We start from the raw sequence: 16,112 nt of genomic DNA on the forward strand, positions 1-16,112 counted from the left end.
AAACCTATGTCCCATTACTCTTGGAATAAAAAATAATTTTTCCTTGTTTTTTTTAACATTTTAGATAAAAGTAAATATTTTTAGAGTTTCATTTTTGTTGACTGTTTGACAACTTATGTTCTGATTACTCCCCTTCCAGGTCTCTCTTATCTCTTTTGTGTTCTTATGAATACTCCCCTCCAATCCTTCCCATCTTCATCCCTACTAGTTTCTTTCTCAGGTTCTTGACATTTGGCTTAACAAAGTGAGGTATATTTAACTATTTAGCTATGAATTCATAGAAAAAGATCTCCGATAAATCAGTTGATATTAATGGGCTGTTATGTTAAAAAATCTATGGGATGTTATCAACTTAAGTCATCCTTATAAAATTTAAATTCTAGCTTCAGTCTTAAGGAGAATACTTGTGATCACAGTTTTCTAAGACCTTCACTATCTGTCAGATATCAGCTTACCTCCATAGCATTTCATGCAAGTTGAGAATAGTTCTGAGACCATAAACCAGCAATCGTTAGAAGTTATGACTGTGATTACAATGTAAGAACTAGCATAACAGTCTAACTAGTGTACCGGGTCCACATGAGGGAAACTGAGATCTTGCTCTGCCTTCTCAGTGCGGTCTCAGATCTCCACCATCACAGTTGCAACCTTCAACACCACGCTGGCATCCTTCAATGTAGGCTACGCGGACTTTTTCAGTGAACATATGAGGAAGCTCTGCAGCCAGGTGCCCATCCCAGAGATGCCGCACGAACCCCTGGCATGTGCGAACTTGCCACGGAGCCTCACAGACTCCTGCATAAACTACAGCTACCTGGAGGACACAGACCATATCGATGGGACCAACAACTTTGTCCACAAGAACGGCATGCTGGATCTTTCTGTAAGGGACAGTACTTTTCCTTATGAAGTCTAGAAAGGCTCTTCAGTGTAATTCTTACAAGAATGGGAATGTGGGTGTGTAGATGTCTTAGAAATATTTGCTGAATCCTAAAATGAAGAAGCTGCCCGTATAAAAATTCCACAAAAAATATCAACCGTCTTAAATGTACCTTTTGGTTTTTTTCTAAGTATTGTATTATATTTGATCTTATCTCAAAATGTTTTTAACTCCCCAAAGCCTTAGTGAATCTGAATACACATGTGTAAATATAGCTAACTGTGTGTTCTGCTACTCCTCTGTGTTTTTCTACAATAAAAGTGAGAAGTTCTTTTATTTTTCTTTAGTTATATAATCACCAGGATTAGAAACCTCCCCTGAAGCCAGGGGAAAATAAATGAATAGGGGTCCTTGAAAGACTTGTTCTTGCATTCTCAGGAATGCCTGTTTTGAGTACAGTCATTCGCCAATGAAAGAACTGTTATATTTTACAATTATATTTTACCAACATTTTTATTACACCCTCTGGAACTGAGCTCAGCAAATAATTCAAGATATTAAAATCAATAAAAGGTCATAATTTAAACATGCAAATATTGTGCATTTAACATTGAAGATTAAATAATGATACAATAGTGGGGAGTCGTGCTCCTGTGGTATAAGTGTAAGGAGGTCCTTGTTCTTTATTATTTGTGGGAAATGAAAGGCAGAGGATTAAAATGTTTTGAGTCTAAAGAGTCAGCTAAGTGTTTATTTGGGCAAATGATTGCCTTTTCATTAACTTGATGTGCTTCATTATTTCCATCAACTATATCTTTGGTGCCAAGATGGGAAGGTTTAATTGAGCTACTACATGTCTTGAATTCATCTGCCTGCATTATTTGTAGCCATTTCTAGTAATGCCCAATGAAATGGATTAAACCAAATAAGAGACTTTTGGAAAAGATGTCGTGGGTGATATAATTGTCCTGTGGTTATTTGTGTTCTGCAGGTGGTTCTGAAGGCTGTCTACCTCGTTCTTAACCATGACATCAGCTCTCGCATCTGTGATGTGGCGCTAAACATTGTGGAATGTTTGCTTCAGCTTGGTGTAGTTCCCTGTGTAGAAAAGAACAGGAAGAAGAGTGAAAACAAGGAAAACGAGATTGTGGAAAAGAGACCAAGTGAGGGAACTTTCCAGTTCAAAGGCGTGTCTTCAAGTTCCACCAGTGGGTTCGGGGCTCCTTCTGTTAGCGGAGCTGGAGATGGTGGAGGAGAAGAAGGAGGCAGTGGAGATGGAGGAGGAGAAGGTGGTGGCGGAGGAGGAGGAGGAGGTGGAGGCGATGGAGGAGGTGGTGGAGGAGGTGGAGGTGGCCCTTATGAGAAGAATGAGAAAAACCAAGAGAAGGTATGGTTGAATGATACGCTATATTCTCAGACAATCCGGAGTCCAGAATTATTTTCCATTTGTGTGGGAATGTCGATATGCATGTACTGTGTGTTAGTTTGTGTGTGTGTGATCTTGGTTTTCCCATGTATTTATTGGCTGGAATAACAAGAAGTCACCAGAGTCTAAAAGCAATGATGGCACAAATGTCTGAATGAAGTTCTCACTTAGCACGAGCAGAGTTAAGGCTTGTGTTTGAATTTTGAGAGACACAGATATCTAGCAGTCTGACTTTGACAGTGTTATTTTGACACAGGTTTGGTGTGGAAACAACTACCTAGCCTCAGGTCTCTCCTGTCTCAATGTATCCTGTCCCTAAGGTTTTCATCTTATTGTTACTGGTTTTTCCTGAATTTCATTCTTGCTGTTTTTCATCATGCCTTATGACCTCTGGATTTAGTAAGAATTTCTTTTATTTTAAGTTTAGGTACAAATTATCACAGTTTAAATTTATATATCTTACGCTGATTTTAACTGGAGGTTTTAGCTGCAAATTGATGCTCATAAATTGAAATAAATGAGAGAAATCTGTAACAGGTTACAATCTGCATATTATGCTGAGTTTACAAGTAAAGGATTATACTGTAAACAGTTGTATAATTTGTTACAGAAATCATGGATTGTCCGCTTTTACATATAAGGTATCATTTTTTAATATATAAATGAATGGTACTGTACTTTCTTAGAATTTCTTTTCTACCTCTAGCACACAGGTGCATATTTACTCTGTCAATCTTCTATTTCCTCATCTCACAATTGGCTTATATATTTCCAATAATCGTGATCTCTGATCCACAAATCTATTACAATATTTTTGGGCTTTTACTCCTTTATTTAGAATTGTCTTAGTCATGTATCATGTCTAGATATTATCCTCTTATATTAAGCATTTAACTTATTAGTTATTATAATTAGGTAATTATGAGAATTATTATTACTTTAAATATTATAGCGTGATCCTATCAATGTGATGAACAAAATTCCCACATGTGAAATATTTTAAGGTCAGATTTTATGATCTCTAAAAAGTCACCATGCTATAAAAATTATGTAATTACTTATCAAACTGCAATTAGACTTTACTACCCACAAAAGTCTACTCTACCTTGCAACCATCTATTATTTTCAGTCAAACAGAGTGTATCTACGCTTTGAAACCTGGTAATACCAGAAGCACAGGAAATCAAGAGAGAAAAGAAAAGTTAATTTTTATTTCTTAATTGGCCTCCAACCTAAAACAAGACTTTAAAGTGTCATTTAATAGCTCTGATTTCTGCCTATAGCTTGGTACATCTTTCTTCATGTCTCCAGTGAAAGAGCCCTAAGTCCCAAGGACATACGAAGGCTTAAAGAAATAAAACCTGGATGGATGTATGCAAGGGGTTTTCAGGACTAGAAAAGCTTTTAAAGAGCATATAATGATTTTAAAATATGTGTAAATCAGCCTTCCAAAGAAGACCTTGTCAGGGTGACCTTTTCCAAGGTGCTTTTTCATAAAGCTATGGTGTTCCTGAATTACCCAAAGGCACTCAACTAAGCAGACCAGTGAGGAAGGGAATCCAGCCTAACATCTCCTTTCTAAGCCAGCACTCAAGAGCCTAGTCGCTCTGAAGAACGGCAGTGCCGTGTGCCAAAAAATAACACTTTGTTTTGCTCTTAATTGTGGGCATCATATGTTGTGATTTACCTCTCACAATATCTCTATGAGACAGGTATCAGAACAATTGCCTTTCTAGAGAACACAATGCTTTAACTATTAAGAGCTCACCCAAGATTACACGGTTACTAAATATTGAAGCTACAGTTTGGATCCAAATTAAAAATCATTTCTTACTTAGCAAATATGTAATTTCGGAGTGTTCTTTGGATTCAGTATGATTTTGCAAAGGCCAAACAAAATGATGTTGGATGGTTAATAGAGGCATCTTTGCCCACTGGGGAGGCCTTCAGGTGAGGCAGGTTAGCCAACATTTCTATCAGCTCGAAGAAGAGATTTTTTTCATTCCTGAAGTGTGCCTCTCTAGGGCCCCATACACATGTGCTACTTGAGTTTATAGCTAAGAGGAGGATGGCCAGTTGGAAAGTGTCAGGGAAGGAGAGATTCCACCATACCATGTTAAGGTACATGATAATTCCTCTGTAGCCCCTTAGACCTTTCACACCCTACCCACACTGAACTATTCTTTCTGTGATGGCAAATCTGAAAGTGTGACTAATGGGGGAAAAAGTCCTTCCTGATTACAGAGTAATTCCCTTCTGTTGTTTCATTTAGTCCATCTGAAAACCCTATGAAATAGGGAGGCTAGCTATGAGAACCCTTACTTCACAGGCAGAAAGGTAAAACACATTGAGATTAGTTAATTTATGAAATTGTCTTGTATCATCACCAAAAGCAACTAGGGAGCATGAGCTAGAATCCTGGCATGCGATACACATGCTGACTGTTGAACATAGCCTAGAGGACCAAGAGGGCTTCAACAACTCAAAGATAATGGCCCCATGGGCTCAGCATCATTCCTCAGAAACAGCTGAGTTGTTTTATGGAAAGAATTCAAGCCCCTTTTGGGGATTCCTGTTTTCCACTCCTGAAAAGCAAAAGGGACAAAAGATAACAAATTTCATAATTCCTCTCAGGAAGGCTTCCTGGTGAGCCTCAAGAGGAGAGTCAAGCTTGAATAGTTTTGTTAGGTTCTACACATTCTGCTCTGCTTATGTTTATACTATGGATATTGCAATATGATGGAAGTATACCCTGGGATATTTTTCTCAAAAATTTCAACCATAAGATTCCCAGGTTCCAGACTTAGATCAGTTCCAGAGAGCTAGTGATTATCCTTGCTTGGGGGTGTTATCAGAAATTTCTGATAAGGATAATTTCTAAGACAATCTGTTTGCATTCACTGTTGATCACCCCACTGTCTCTCAGTAGGTTGTTGCTCTCATCCTCAAATGAGAATATAAAAGTATGTTTTTAATGAATACATTATAATTATGTATCATTAGAGGAAATTTAGAATGGAGTTTCTTTCTGCCAGTTCATGTACTAGGTTTTAGAGACAAGTTTGTTGAGCTCGTGACAATTTTATTTTCTAAGTCATTATAACACGTGTTAACTTTATAAAAAAGAATTCTGACACTGAAAGGAGCTCAGTGGCATAGTCAACAGGCTTGTCTTTTTTTCTCAATCGTGCTTACTAGGATGAAAATATACCTGTAAGCAACCATAGGCTTGCTCTCACTATGCTCATCAAAATAGTGAAATCTTTGGGATGTGCCTATGGTTGTGGAGAAGGACATCGGGGGCTCTCTGGAGATCGTCTGAGACACCAGGTATTCCGGGAGAATGTAAGAGAATTAAAGTAGATTCCACTTCCTCTTTCCTGTCTCTATGTCTCTCTCTTTCCTCCTTCTAAATGAGGAATGAGTCCTTTGACAATGAGGGTCAATAGTCCCCCAAAATACTGCATTTCATAGGCGCTTAATACTGTCTTGAGGTGAGAGAATCCCCATAAGGCATCTCAAGACATCTAAGACTGAGACTTAGGAAAACTTCATCAGGAAAGCCCATCTGCCTCCTGCCTGATGCAGACCATCTGGGAAAGGGGTGCAGAATCAGAACATCTAGATAGAAGCTGGAAAGAACTCTGCACAGGTGCATACATTTAGCATCTGGTGATTTGTGCGTATGCTCCTATGAGAATCTGGCTAACAGAGAAGCCTTTTATATTAGAGGAACAGGTCAAAGGCATTGCTATTCTTACTTAGAAATGGAAAGTGGCCCTTATTGGGACAAAACAAGACTGTAAAAGTAGCCAGGCACGTGGCTGCTTTGCTTGAGAATGACCCTCAACTTCTGTATGTTTGAGATCACGTTGCTTTGAACTGTATGAAACTTGACTCTGCACATGGGCTTGCCATTGTTTTGAGTAATGGAACATGCTTTACTGCAGCTCGCTTTTAGTTGCATCTACCCATTCTTACCTTCTGACCCAAGCAACAACCCACCTCTAACAAGCCTGGTCTGGGATAGTTGCCTCCATTCTATATTGGAATTGAAATCATAAGAAAATATTCTTTTAAAAGTCAAAATTTGATGCAAATTAGATCGGCATATCTGGGCAGAGTTGGGAGATCATGTCAAAATCTGATGCCAGCACATTTTCTTTGGTGTAGGTTTTGTCATGAAATGTTCATACAGTATTAGCATGCTGGATTTCTCGCTTAATGTATCATCTACCATCCATCGATTTATCCATTTACCTTTCTTTTATATTCAATTATGTTATAGCATTTTGGTTTATTGTGTGTATATGGGAGGTATATTCACAGTGGTTAACTTTTAAATTCCCTAACTCAGACATTTTGACCAAGATCTAGATTTTGAGGCCAAAAGTTAAAAAAAAAAAAAGATAAAACAATAAAAGCTTCCATTGCCTCAGTCCTTAGACATAAGTATTTCTAATTTTGTTACAAGATGAATAAAAACTGTCAATTCTAACAAAAAAAAAAAAACAAAAAAACAAAAAAAACGTTACCCCTCATACAGAAGGCCAGTTTCATGGACTTCAGATTAAAATTTCAAAAGAAGCATTTTCCTGAAGGGGTAAACTGACTTTGAGAACTATACTCTGTTTTTCTGAATTGATAGAAGCAGGACCAGTTGGGCCAGAAGAGAGGCTGCTCTTACTGCATTGTGTATTTGTGAGAGTGGTCAGCCAGTTTTTTGCTTACATTTTCAAACTGGCCAGTTGCTTTCCAATCTTCTAGACCTACCTCTTCTGTACTCATTCTAGAGATTATATGCACAAGTTTGAGAAACTTTCCCAGGAAAATATCTAGATTAAGAACTACATATTTCTGTGTTTCTGTGCCATGGCCTTTTCAAATGCAATCTTACTTGAAAAATTAAGAATATGTCTCACCTTTAGACCAGACCATTGGGTTCTTATACATATATTGAAAAAGGAGATTACTAAAGTTATTTTCTCTAAGTGCCTAATAGTTCTAACACAAAATCCTATAATAACTCTTGATTCTAATAGTTTGTTAGTGATTCCCAAATAAATGAAAATAAATTAGTTGGTTAATTACTTTTATATTTCTTGAAAGTATAAAAGGTACCTAAGGGTTCTGCATAATAAAGCTTACTAAACCTTCACAAACCTTAGGTGGTTAATCTAATGATTTACTAGTAGTCCCACATTTTGAAAAGGAACTAATTAATGCTTTTCTAATTCTTGGAAACATTATGATGTTTAATCAGAATAAGAATCTTAAAGGTTTGAAAATCTTAAACTTTATTAAACTTCCCGCTGAACTCTCCCAGCATTGCAGATAGTCTTGCAGCCTCCAAAGCAGAGAAATGAAACTATACCACTTTACAGAGAACCTGAAGTAATTCGTACTTCAAAAGTTTAGTATTCTGGAGGGGGAGGAGGTCCTCCCCTGTTAGTGGACTTGGAAAGGGGCAGGGAGAAGACAAGGGAGGGAGGGTGGGATTGGGAGGGAATGAGGGAGGGGTCTACGGCTGGGATACAAAGTAAATAACCTGTGATTAATATAAAAAATTTAAAAATGTAACTAAAAAAGTTTAGTATTTTATTCTCTTTCTAAATGTGAAAATGAAGATCTTTACAAACCACATATGTAATGATAGTTAAGCCAATGCAGATCACATTTACTTAAGTGCTTTGTAAACATCACTTATCAGAAAGCAGCATGTTTTATACAAGGAAGGAAGGAAGGAAGGAAGGAAGGAAGGAAGGAAGGAAGGAAGGAAGGAAGGAAGGGACCTTGTTTGAGATATGGTAACTTAGGAAGCTCTCTGGAATGAAAACTCCTGATTTCAAATCTTCTGAGGCATAAGTGAAGAAAGAATAAAATAAATTAAAAAAAACAACCCTCCCTGTGATATAGTTGGAGAGATCATAGCAAGATCATACCAAAAAAGTTTATACAATGAATTCTAAGTTTCATCCTTTTACACTATTTGTTTTTTTCTTTTAAATGTCCAAGTGCCTTTACTGGGTCACGACCATATCTTCTGGATCACTAGTAAAAAGTCATCATCAGGATTCCAGCTCTCAGGGATTGCCTCCCTGCTGTGACTTCAATGCCTACACCTAATACAAAGTTTTCCATCCTCAAGGTGGTCTCCCTCAACTCAGACACCTCTGCCATTTTCCCATTCCATCCATCTTCAGGACCTTCCTTGTGTCTCTTTTATTCAGATAGCTTTCTTCAAGATACCAGTTAATCTGTAGTATCAGTCATCTTAACTGCTTGTTGGGAGTAGCAGGAAATACAGTTCCTCAAGATATCAATGTCTCAAGTGTTAAAATTCACTATATCACAGAAGAACTAAGGACACCTTAGCAGGCAAGGCCCTGACTTCTGGCATTGACTTTACTGCAGAAATGATGGTATCAGCTTAAACAAAACCTTTGATTTCTTTCAGCCTCACTTTCTGCAGAAGTGAGAAGAGGGTAATCAGCAAATAATAGAGTCAGATGTGATGCCCTTTCATGAAAAAAAAAAAAAAGAATGTTTTGCAGCAAAGCACCATTCAAATGAAGTTTATCTTTAAATAGTAAAGAAATCTATCAGCCCCCTAGTGGTTCTCAATACCAGGGGAATATTCTGTCTAAAACCTCTATTGTCAATGATTGTTACTTCATTGTTTCTGATGGTAGGAATTAATGCCTCTTATTTTTGCAAGGTGGCAAAATTATTTACTAGGTTGCTGGATACACTGTAATTTTGAGTAGAAGTACCATGTTATGGGACCAAATTCTATTTAAATTAGCATGCTGCCTTTCACATCCAAGTTCAGACAAATCATAAATGAATATACTATTTCATGCCTCTTATGTGTTCTAAGAACCTTTTCTTTCTTGGCCATATAAGAGGTCACTGTACAGCTGTGGCTATAGCTCACTTGGTAGAGTGCTTGCCTAGCATCCATGAAGCCTTGACTACAATACCCAGTGGCACATCCGCAGGGTTTGATTACAGATGTGCACATCTGTAATCCTAGCATTCAGAAGATGGAGGCAGAAGGATTAGAAGTTCTAAGCCATCCTCAGCTATATCAGCAAGCCAAGGCACACTAGGTCACTTGAGACTCTTGTCTCAAAAAATTAATTAATAATTAATTAATCAAAATGTGAAAGTCCACTAGATTTCCACTCACTACTCCTCTTGCCTTCACTCTCTCCATTTAAGGTATCTAACTTCAAAGTGCCTGGGCATGAAAGTGATACGCTTTCTCCAATTGCACAAAGCCTTTGAGTTTTTCTAAGAGTGGACTATGGCATCTTTGACCTACTTCAATTTTACGTCTTGAGTTATTTTCATCAGATCTTAAAATCTTGACCTTGGTAAAAAGACTGAGTTCCTCTGGGATCAGTACTGAGCATCAGCTTTGAGTTGCTCCCAGCCCACCTCGCCCCTAGGAGTGGATTTTCCAAATACATGCTCCTTCAGACCACCCAGTGGGCTTCTGCTCACCTCTTATTCAAACAGCTGGGCCTAGCATGGGGAGGAATTGGCAGCTGAGAGGGAATGGGTGGGAGTCTTTGCCTCCTGCTACTTTTGTGTCAGACTAACTGTGTTGATGTTTGGAGCTTAAGCTGGTACTTGTGACTTTTCACTTTTCTCCCTTCATTGCAGGCCCAGAACTGCCTCAGTAAGCTGTACAAGCTAGATAAGATACAGTTCCGACAGACCATGAGGGACTATGTGAACAAGGACTCCCTCAATAATGTAGTGGACTTCTTGCATGCTTTGCTAGGATTTTGTATGGAGCCGGTCACTGACAGTAAGTAAAGCCGCCCCTGAGTTGACGGAGCAGCCACTGGGTGGTAAAGCAGGTAGTGTTTCACTGGCATATTCAATATCTGGGACTAGACCACCGAGAGGAAAGACACGTGTTAATGTCTGTACACGTGTGTGCATGTATGTGCGGAGAACTGTCTGTAATGAAGAAGAGAAACAAGACGCTCACAGATTATGGCGTCCTCAAAAGGTAGTTCTGTTTCTTTCCTGACTGTCTGTGTGTGACAGTGGAGACAGAAATGAGAGGACAAGGAAATGAATTTGCTGGTTCAACAATTATGAAATGAGTGGCTACAATATACCCCTTGTAGTGTTTGGCATGTTTCACATAATAAACTAAGAAAGAAAATGGAATTAGCATAAACACTGTAGTGACATAATTGGCCTACATACATGTAGCTTTAGTTTATTTAAATAGGCAAACATATAGACCGACAACCTTTTTATAGTTCCATAGCTTAAAAAAAAAAAAGTATAGAGGTCTAAGCTACAAGGAGAGACTAGAAAGTGCCAGTCACATTCGTTAAAATGAACACTTTGAGACCCTTCTAAATGCAGGTGCAGTGAGGGACTGGAAGCCATGTTGGGTCAAATGCATATTCTGAACTGAACCTTGAGGGAAATAACTTCTTAGTATAGACTCAAGGCACATATGACACATGAATGAAGTGACTAATTTATGGTAAAGGAAAAATCATGTGTTTAGAAACTTTTTTTTTTCTTGTTTGTATCTTACTCTTTATTGACTAGTTATCACAGTAAGTGAAAATGTTGCCTCCTCTTAGAACCCCTGGAATAACATATCCTATCAGAACTGGCTTACACTAATCACTTTACAAATTTGGAAACAATGAAGGGAGGATTATAGTTGAGCTCTGCAAAAGAAAATGAAGATTAAAAACTAAAATGTCTCTCTTCTTTCATTCTCTCTCTCTCTCTCTCTCTCTCTCTCTCTCTCTCTCTCTCTCCTCTAATTTGAGATAAGAGCTCTAAGCACAGATGGCAGTATTGCTTTCAGTGTTGTCAAACTGGAGATAAATCCTTATCAGTTGGTACAGACAGTGAAAGGTTGGTGAGCAAACATGATACGTTCCTCCTAGAATCCTGAGCTGTATAGTGAGTCACATTGGTTCAGACAGACAGACAGGCCCTTCCCCATCAGTCTGGGAGCTCTACATGTGCTTCTCATCATCCACAGCTGGCTCATGGGCCATGAGGATTCCTCTTGCAAAGCCACAGAATAGGCATGTACCCTCTGAAGATCCGTGGATATGTAGAAAAAAAGGGGGGCTATCAAATACCATGGGGGGGGCTCACAGCCTTTGAGCTCCAGCGTTTTCCATCCTCTGTACTAAGGAAGTCGTTCTGAAGGATAAGGGAAGTGTTTCCTCTCCACATTCGCCCAGAGCATCTAGGAACACTTTTTTCCAGACCTGCAGGAGTCCTTCTGCAAGGGCTCCACCATTTCTCTCTTGCTGCACAGCTCATGTCACATGTCCCTTCTGACATACGGGGTGGTTTCTGCTAAAAGCCAGAGTTCCTCACTAAAGAAGGTTGAGTCACATTTTTTTTCTCCATAGATAAACCAATGAGTTGATTCCCCTCACTCCTTCCTTTCTCTCTCCCTTTTTCTCTCTCTCCCTTTCTCTCTCTCTTCCTCTTCCTTCCATCCTTTCTTTTTTAATAGACCCCCTTTTTCTTTCTAAGATTAATCAACCCAAATGCTCCACTGAAGGGCCATGTCAGAGCAAAGACTGAAGCAGGCTGATTGCTTTTCTAGTCTGCACAGGGATTATTACGCTACAGGTATCTTTAACTGCCCGTGTCTGTATTTTTCACAGTTTTTCGCAATTCACAACTTTTCACAGAGCTTTACAATTTCCTAGCTGCCGGATACTTGCTTCCTTACAGCTCTCAGCTGTGTAGCTCCTGGCCTCTAACGTATGTCTTTGCGTTCCAGACAAAGCTGGGTTTGGAAATAACTTCACCACCGTGGACAACAAATCCACAGCCCAAAATGTGGAAGGCATTATCGTTGGTGCCATGTTCAAGTCCCTCATCACACGCTGTGCCTCAACCACACATGAACTACATAGCCCCGAGAATCTGGTGAGAGCAGTTTCCTTCCTCACAGGTCTCAAACTCTGGTCCCAAAGAAGCCCTTGTACTGTGATCTGGAGGAAGAGAAGATGAAGTCTTAACATTAGAGTATCCAATTTTTTCCCAATGTCACCCTTAACTCACCATGGGGCCATAACCCCCAGCCATTCTATGGACAGACTGATTTATCTTCCTCCACCTCATGGGCTTGAATAGAGACTGGTGAAAGGTTACAAGGTATTTAGAGCCTTTCAGAAACAAGGTGCTAGAACACAGCTTATTGGTTTATGAAATATAAAAGGATATTACTCCAAGCATTATTTGAAACTTTATTTGCTTTTATGAATTCATGCAAATATGCCATCGAAATTTGTTATGCTTTCTTTTATTGAGCATTATAATCTTTATCTGTCCTTCATAAAGCGTGTGGTAATTTATCAAATGAAGCTGCAAGTAGTGTGGGAAGGAAACTAGGTTATGAAATGCCCAAGTCCTTTCAAGGAGAAGAGGATGTCTTTAAGATCTCAGTGTAGACTTTAGATGACAAATTTGACAAAGTTAGGTGAATTCGGGTCTTTTTGGGAACCAAAAGATCATTCCTCCTACATCTGTCACTTATTTCTATGCAGAAATAAGCTCATTTACACATATGGACCTATCTGCTATTTTTACTAAATGGAAAACATTGTTTTATATCATTCTAAACTCTGAAGTGGTTCATTTCAGATAAACATAATTTTCACAAACCAAATGGAATTTACTTTTACTGACGGTCAAAGGCAGTCCTGCAGCGTTCTTGGACACTGAGTGTAACACACACTATTCACGTGTTCCTTTTGGTCCTGGCTAGATGTGATTTTTAAAGTTGATTATAACACATGTGAGTTCTTACAAGTCTTTATGTACAACTTTATACGTAGAGAAAATACTAAATTCTTTAATTATCCACAATCTTAACTTTGGACTTCTAGCCACCAGAATAACCAGGAGTCAAACTTGAGTCACTCTTAGGTTTCCGACTCTACAGAGTCTCAGGCAGTGTCCGGAGTGAGTCTCCACAGGTCCTGGTCATTCATCCGTAGCTGTTACTTCCCCTTGAGCTCTCTGATGAGGTGTAGGCCTGGGCATGCCCTGGTGAGAATAGAAACATTGCTTTTAGATGGCTTTATCTTCCATGGATGAGCAAATAAAGAGCAGAGCAAAGGGCTCAGAGCCCTGCTCCCCGCAGGCTTTAAAAGATGCTCTTTCTCTGTTGTCCTCAAGGGTTCGTCCCTCTGCCTTCCTGAAGATCATGGACATAATTATTATCCCATGGTACTGGGTATTTTAAAAACAAAGGTATTGAGGTAATTTTTTAGGTTTCTAAATTCTGTTTTACCACAAAGTTGAAGAATACCCCTTTAAGGAAAGGAGGCAAGGGTATAAGATAAGAGTACAAAACTTAATATCTCAAGAAAAAAAAAATATACACACATTTTTCAATGTCGACTCACAAGTGTACTAAGCCCCTCTGCATCTTAGGTTCATGGACATGTTCACACTCATCTCAGCTACAATGTACTTATCATTTACTAAATACATCCAGAAAATCCACTGTCCTTTGAACAATCAGGCTTTGTTAGAAGTATCCAAATGAATTACTTAACATTTCACCACAGTAATTTAGACCCTTTGGAGAAGCTGATCAGGGGCATGAAATTTCTACTGTAAACAAAATTCTGGCTACCATTATTTTTTCCAGGCAAAAAAGTTCTCTTCAGAACTCACAATTAAGAGAGAAAATGTGGCGATCCAATATTTGTAAGAGCAGATATGTCTTTCTAGTGGTATGGCTGACTCTGAATTTGAAGGTGTGCTAGTCATTCTTTTCTATACTGAATGTGAAGGGAAGAGCATTCTCCCATGGGAGTAATAAAAAGAACAAACTCATGTGTGGCAGCAGAAATATTTGTCATCCCCTCATGACCCCAACATTCATCAGAACCCAAGCCACTGACTTCTCTCCCTGGGAAAACTAACCAGACAGCTACCTTCCTTGCCTCCAAACCTTCTTCTTGCCTCCAAACAGGGACTGTACTGTGACATCCGCCAGCTGGTCCAGTTTATCAAAGAAGCTCATGGGAATGTCTTCAGGAGAGTGGCTCTTAGCGCTCTGCTTGACAGCGCCGAGAAGTTAGCACCAGGGAAAAAGGTGGAGGAGAATGGACAGGAGTCTAAGCCTGCAGGTGGTAAAAGGTTGGAAACTTGAGCTCTCTGAATATCAGTGTTTGCTAACTGTCAGAGCAATGTTACCCTTCATCGCACCGTGTGTTGCCGGATGTACTACAGAGTCAGGGAAGGGCTGGTAAAGCTATCTGTACAACTGGTATCACCAATGTAGTTCTACTGAAGCTTTAAATTAAATGAATTTTAAAGGTGGGGCCTTTGGGGTAATTGAGTTACAAAGATTGCCCATGGGGATACATTAGTGTTCTTTTGTTGTTGTTGTTGTTTAAGACAGTGTTTTCTTTGTACCCTTGATTGTCCTAAACTCACTTTGCAGACCAGGCTGGCCTCGAGCTCACAAAATCTACCTGCCTCTGCCTCCCAGAGTGCTTGGATTAAAGGTGTGTGCCACGCCCGGCTGGATTAGTATTTTTATAGATTATCATGGACAAGGCTTTGTCATAAGAATGGGCGTTCTATAAACAGCTCTGTCTTGCCATGTCATGCCCTGTGCCATGCTTTGCAGTAATAATGCTGCAAGGAACCATCACCACCTGCCTTTGGGTTCCCAAGCCTCCAGGGCCATGAACTAAATAAACTTCTACCATTTATTATTATTTTTTAATTGAATGAGCTCATGAGTTCTTGATTACATGGTAAAGTGTTATCTTGATTTTGGTTTATTTTTATATAATTTACATTTTTATCAAGAAAAGAAAAACAATTAACGACACCATGTTCTTTTGTTCATTAAAACGGTGTTCTAGAGGTAGTAAAACTATAAATCACTAGGCTGAGTGGTAGAGTACTTGCTTAGCTCGTACAGTGGTCCTGCATCCAGTTCCCAACACTTCTGGAAAAAGTTGCTGTGAAACACTGTGTTGTTTATCCTTCCAGTAAGTGTGCGTTTATTTCATGCCTACTGTATATTAAAGAGTACTTGCAAGAATTAAAAAAAAAAAAATGCTAAACCAAAAATGCTACTTGCTTCTAGTGCCTCAGTTTGCAATAGTGAAATTCTGGTGAAAAATAACATCGCGAGCCCAGTAGCTAGCTATAAATTCTATACAACTTGGGCTCAGGGTGAGAAAGGTTTGCAGATAAAGAGGTTGTCCACAGCAGGTGGCTTGGTTGTGGAGAGTGTGGAAGGTTGAACAGTGGTGTCCTATTCTACTGTGATTGGTGGCATGTGCCATTTGTATAGGTCGGAGGCAGGAAGCATCACGGACAGAGGCCAGGTACCCTCTGCACCTGAGGAGTGTCGCAGCTTCATGTCTGGTCGTCCCTCGCAGACCCCAGAACAGTAAGTAGAAGACAATTTTTGCCTCCAGGGCAAAGAACTTGGCGCTACACACTGAAAGAAAGTTTCTTTCCTAAACTGTGCTTGGGTTTTTTTGGTTTATTTGTTTCGGTATTTTGCTTTTTATTGGTTTGCTTTCATTTCCTTGAGACATTGCTCTCTGCCCTTACGGTTTCGTTCCCAATACCACCAATTGTTCTAGGTGAGACCAAATAGCCACCTTTGTACATACAGAAAGAATCCCTAATTTTACTTTCCATCATGCCTTTCCTATACCCCTTCCTTTCAGATGTTGTGTATGTAAGATGTTGTATACTTTCTTGTTTTTAAAAAAAATCAGTATTAAAATGGATGAACGGCTTCCA

At 39.2% G+C, this 16,112-nt stretch overlaps 1 protein-coding gene across 11 annotated transcripts in view; it reads left to right on the plus strand.

The window, feature by feature from the left end:
• Unc80 (unc-80 homolog, NALCN channel complex subunit) overlaps positions 1 to 16,112 on the plus strand; it is a 181,264-nt gene that overhangs the window by 36,408 nt on the left and 128,744 nt on the right. For 8 of the 11 annotated variants that reach the window (XM_060368545.1, XM_060368538.1, XM_060368536.1 and 5 more), the window contains exons 12-18: positions 615 to 883; positions 1,872 to 2,267; positions 5,505 to 5,651; positions 9,978 to 10,125; positions 12,103 to 12,251; positions 14,311 to 14,477; positions 15,652 to 15,750. In XM_060368545.1, coding sequence (XP_060224528.1) covers positions 615 to 883; positions 1,872 to 2,267; positions 5,505 to 5,651; positions 9,978 to 10,125; positions 12,103 to 12,251; positions 14,311 to 14,477; positions 15,652 to 15,750 — 1,375 coding nt within the window. The remainder of the gene's footprint in view (positions 1 to 614; positions 884 to 1,871; positions 2,268 to 5,504; positions 5,652 to 9,977; positions 10,126 to 12,102; positions 12,252 to 14,310; positions 14,478 to 15,651; positions 15,751 to 16,112) is intronic. The other 3 variants (XM_060368540.1, XM_060368544.1, XM_060368546.1) reach the window with 1 other exon arrangement.

Source organism: Meriones unguiculatus, chromosome 15 (genome assembly GCF_030254825.1).
Source record: "Meriones unguiculatus strain TT.TT164.6M chromosome 15, Bangor_MerUng_6.1, whole genome shotgun sequence".
NCBI lineage: Eukaryota > Metazoa > Chordata > Mammalia > Rodentia > Muridae > Meriones > Meriones unguiculatus.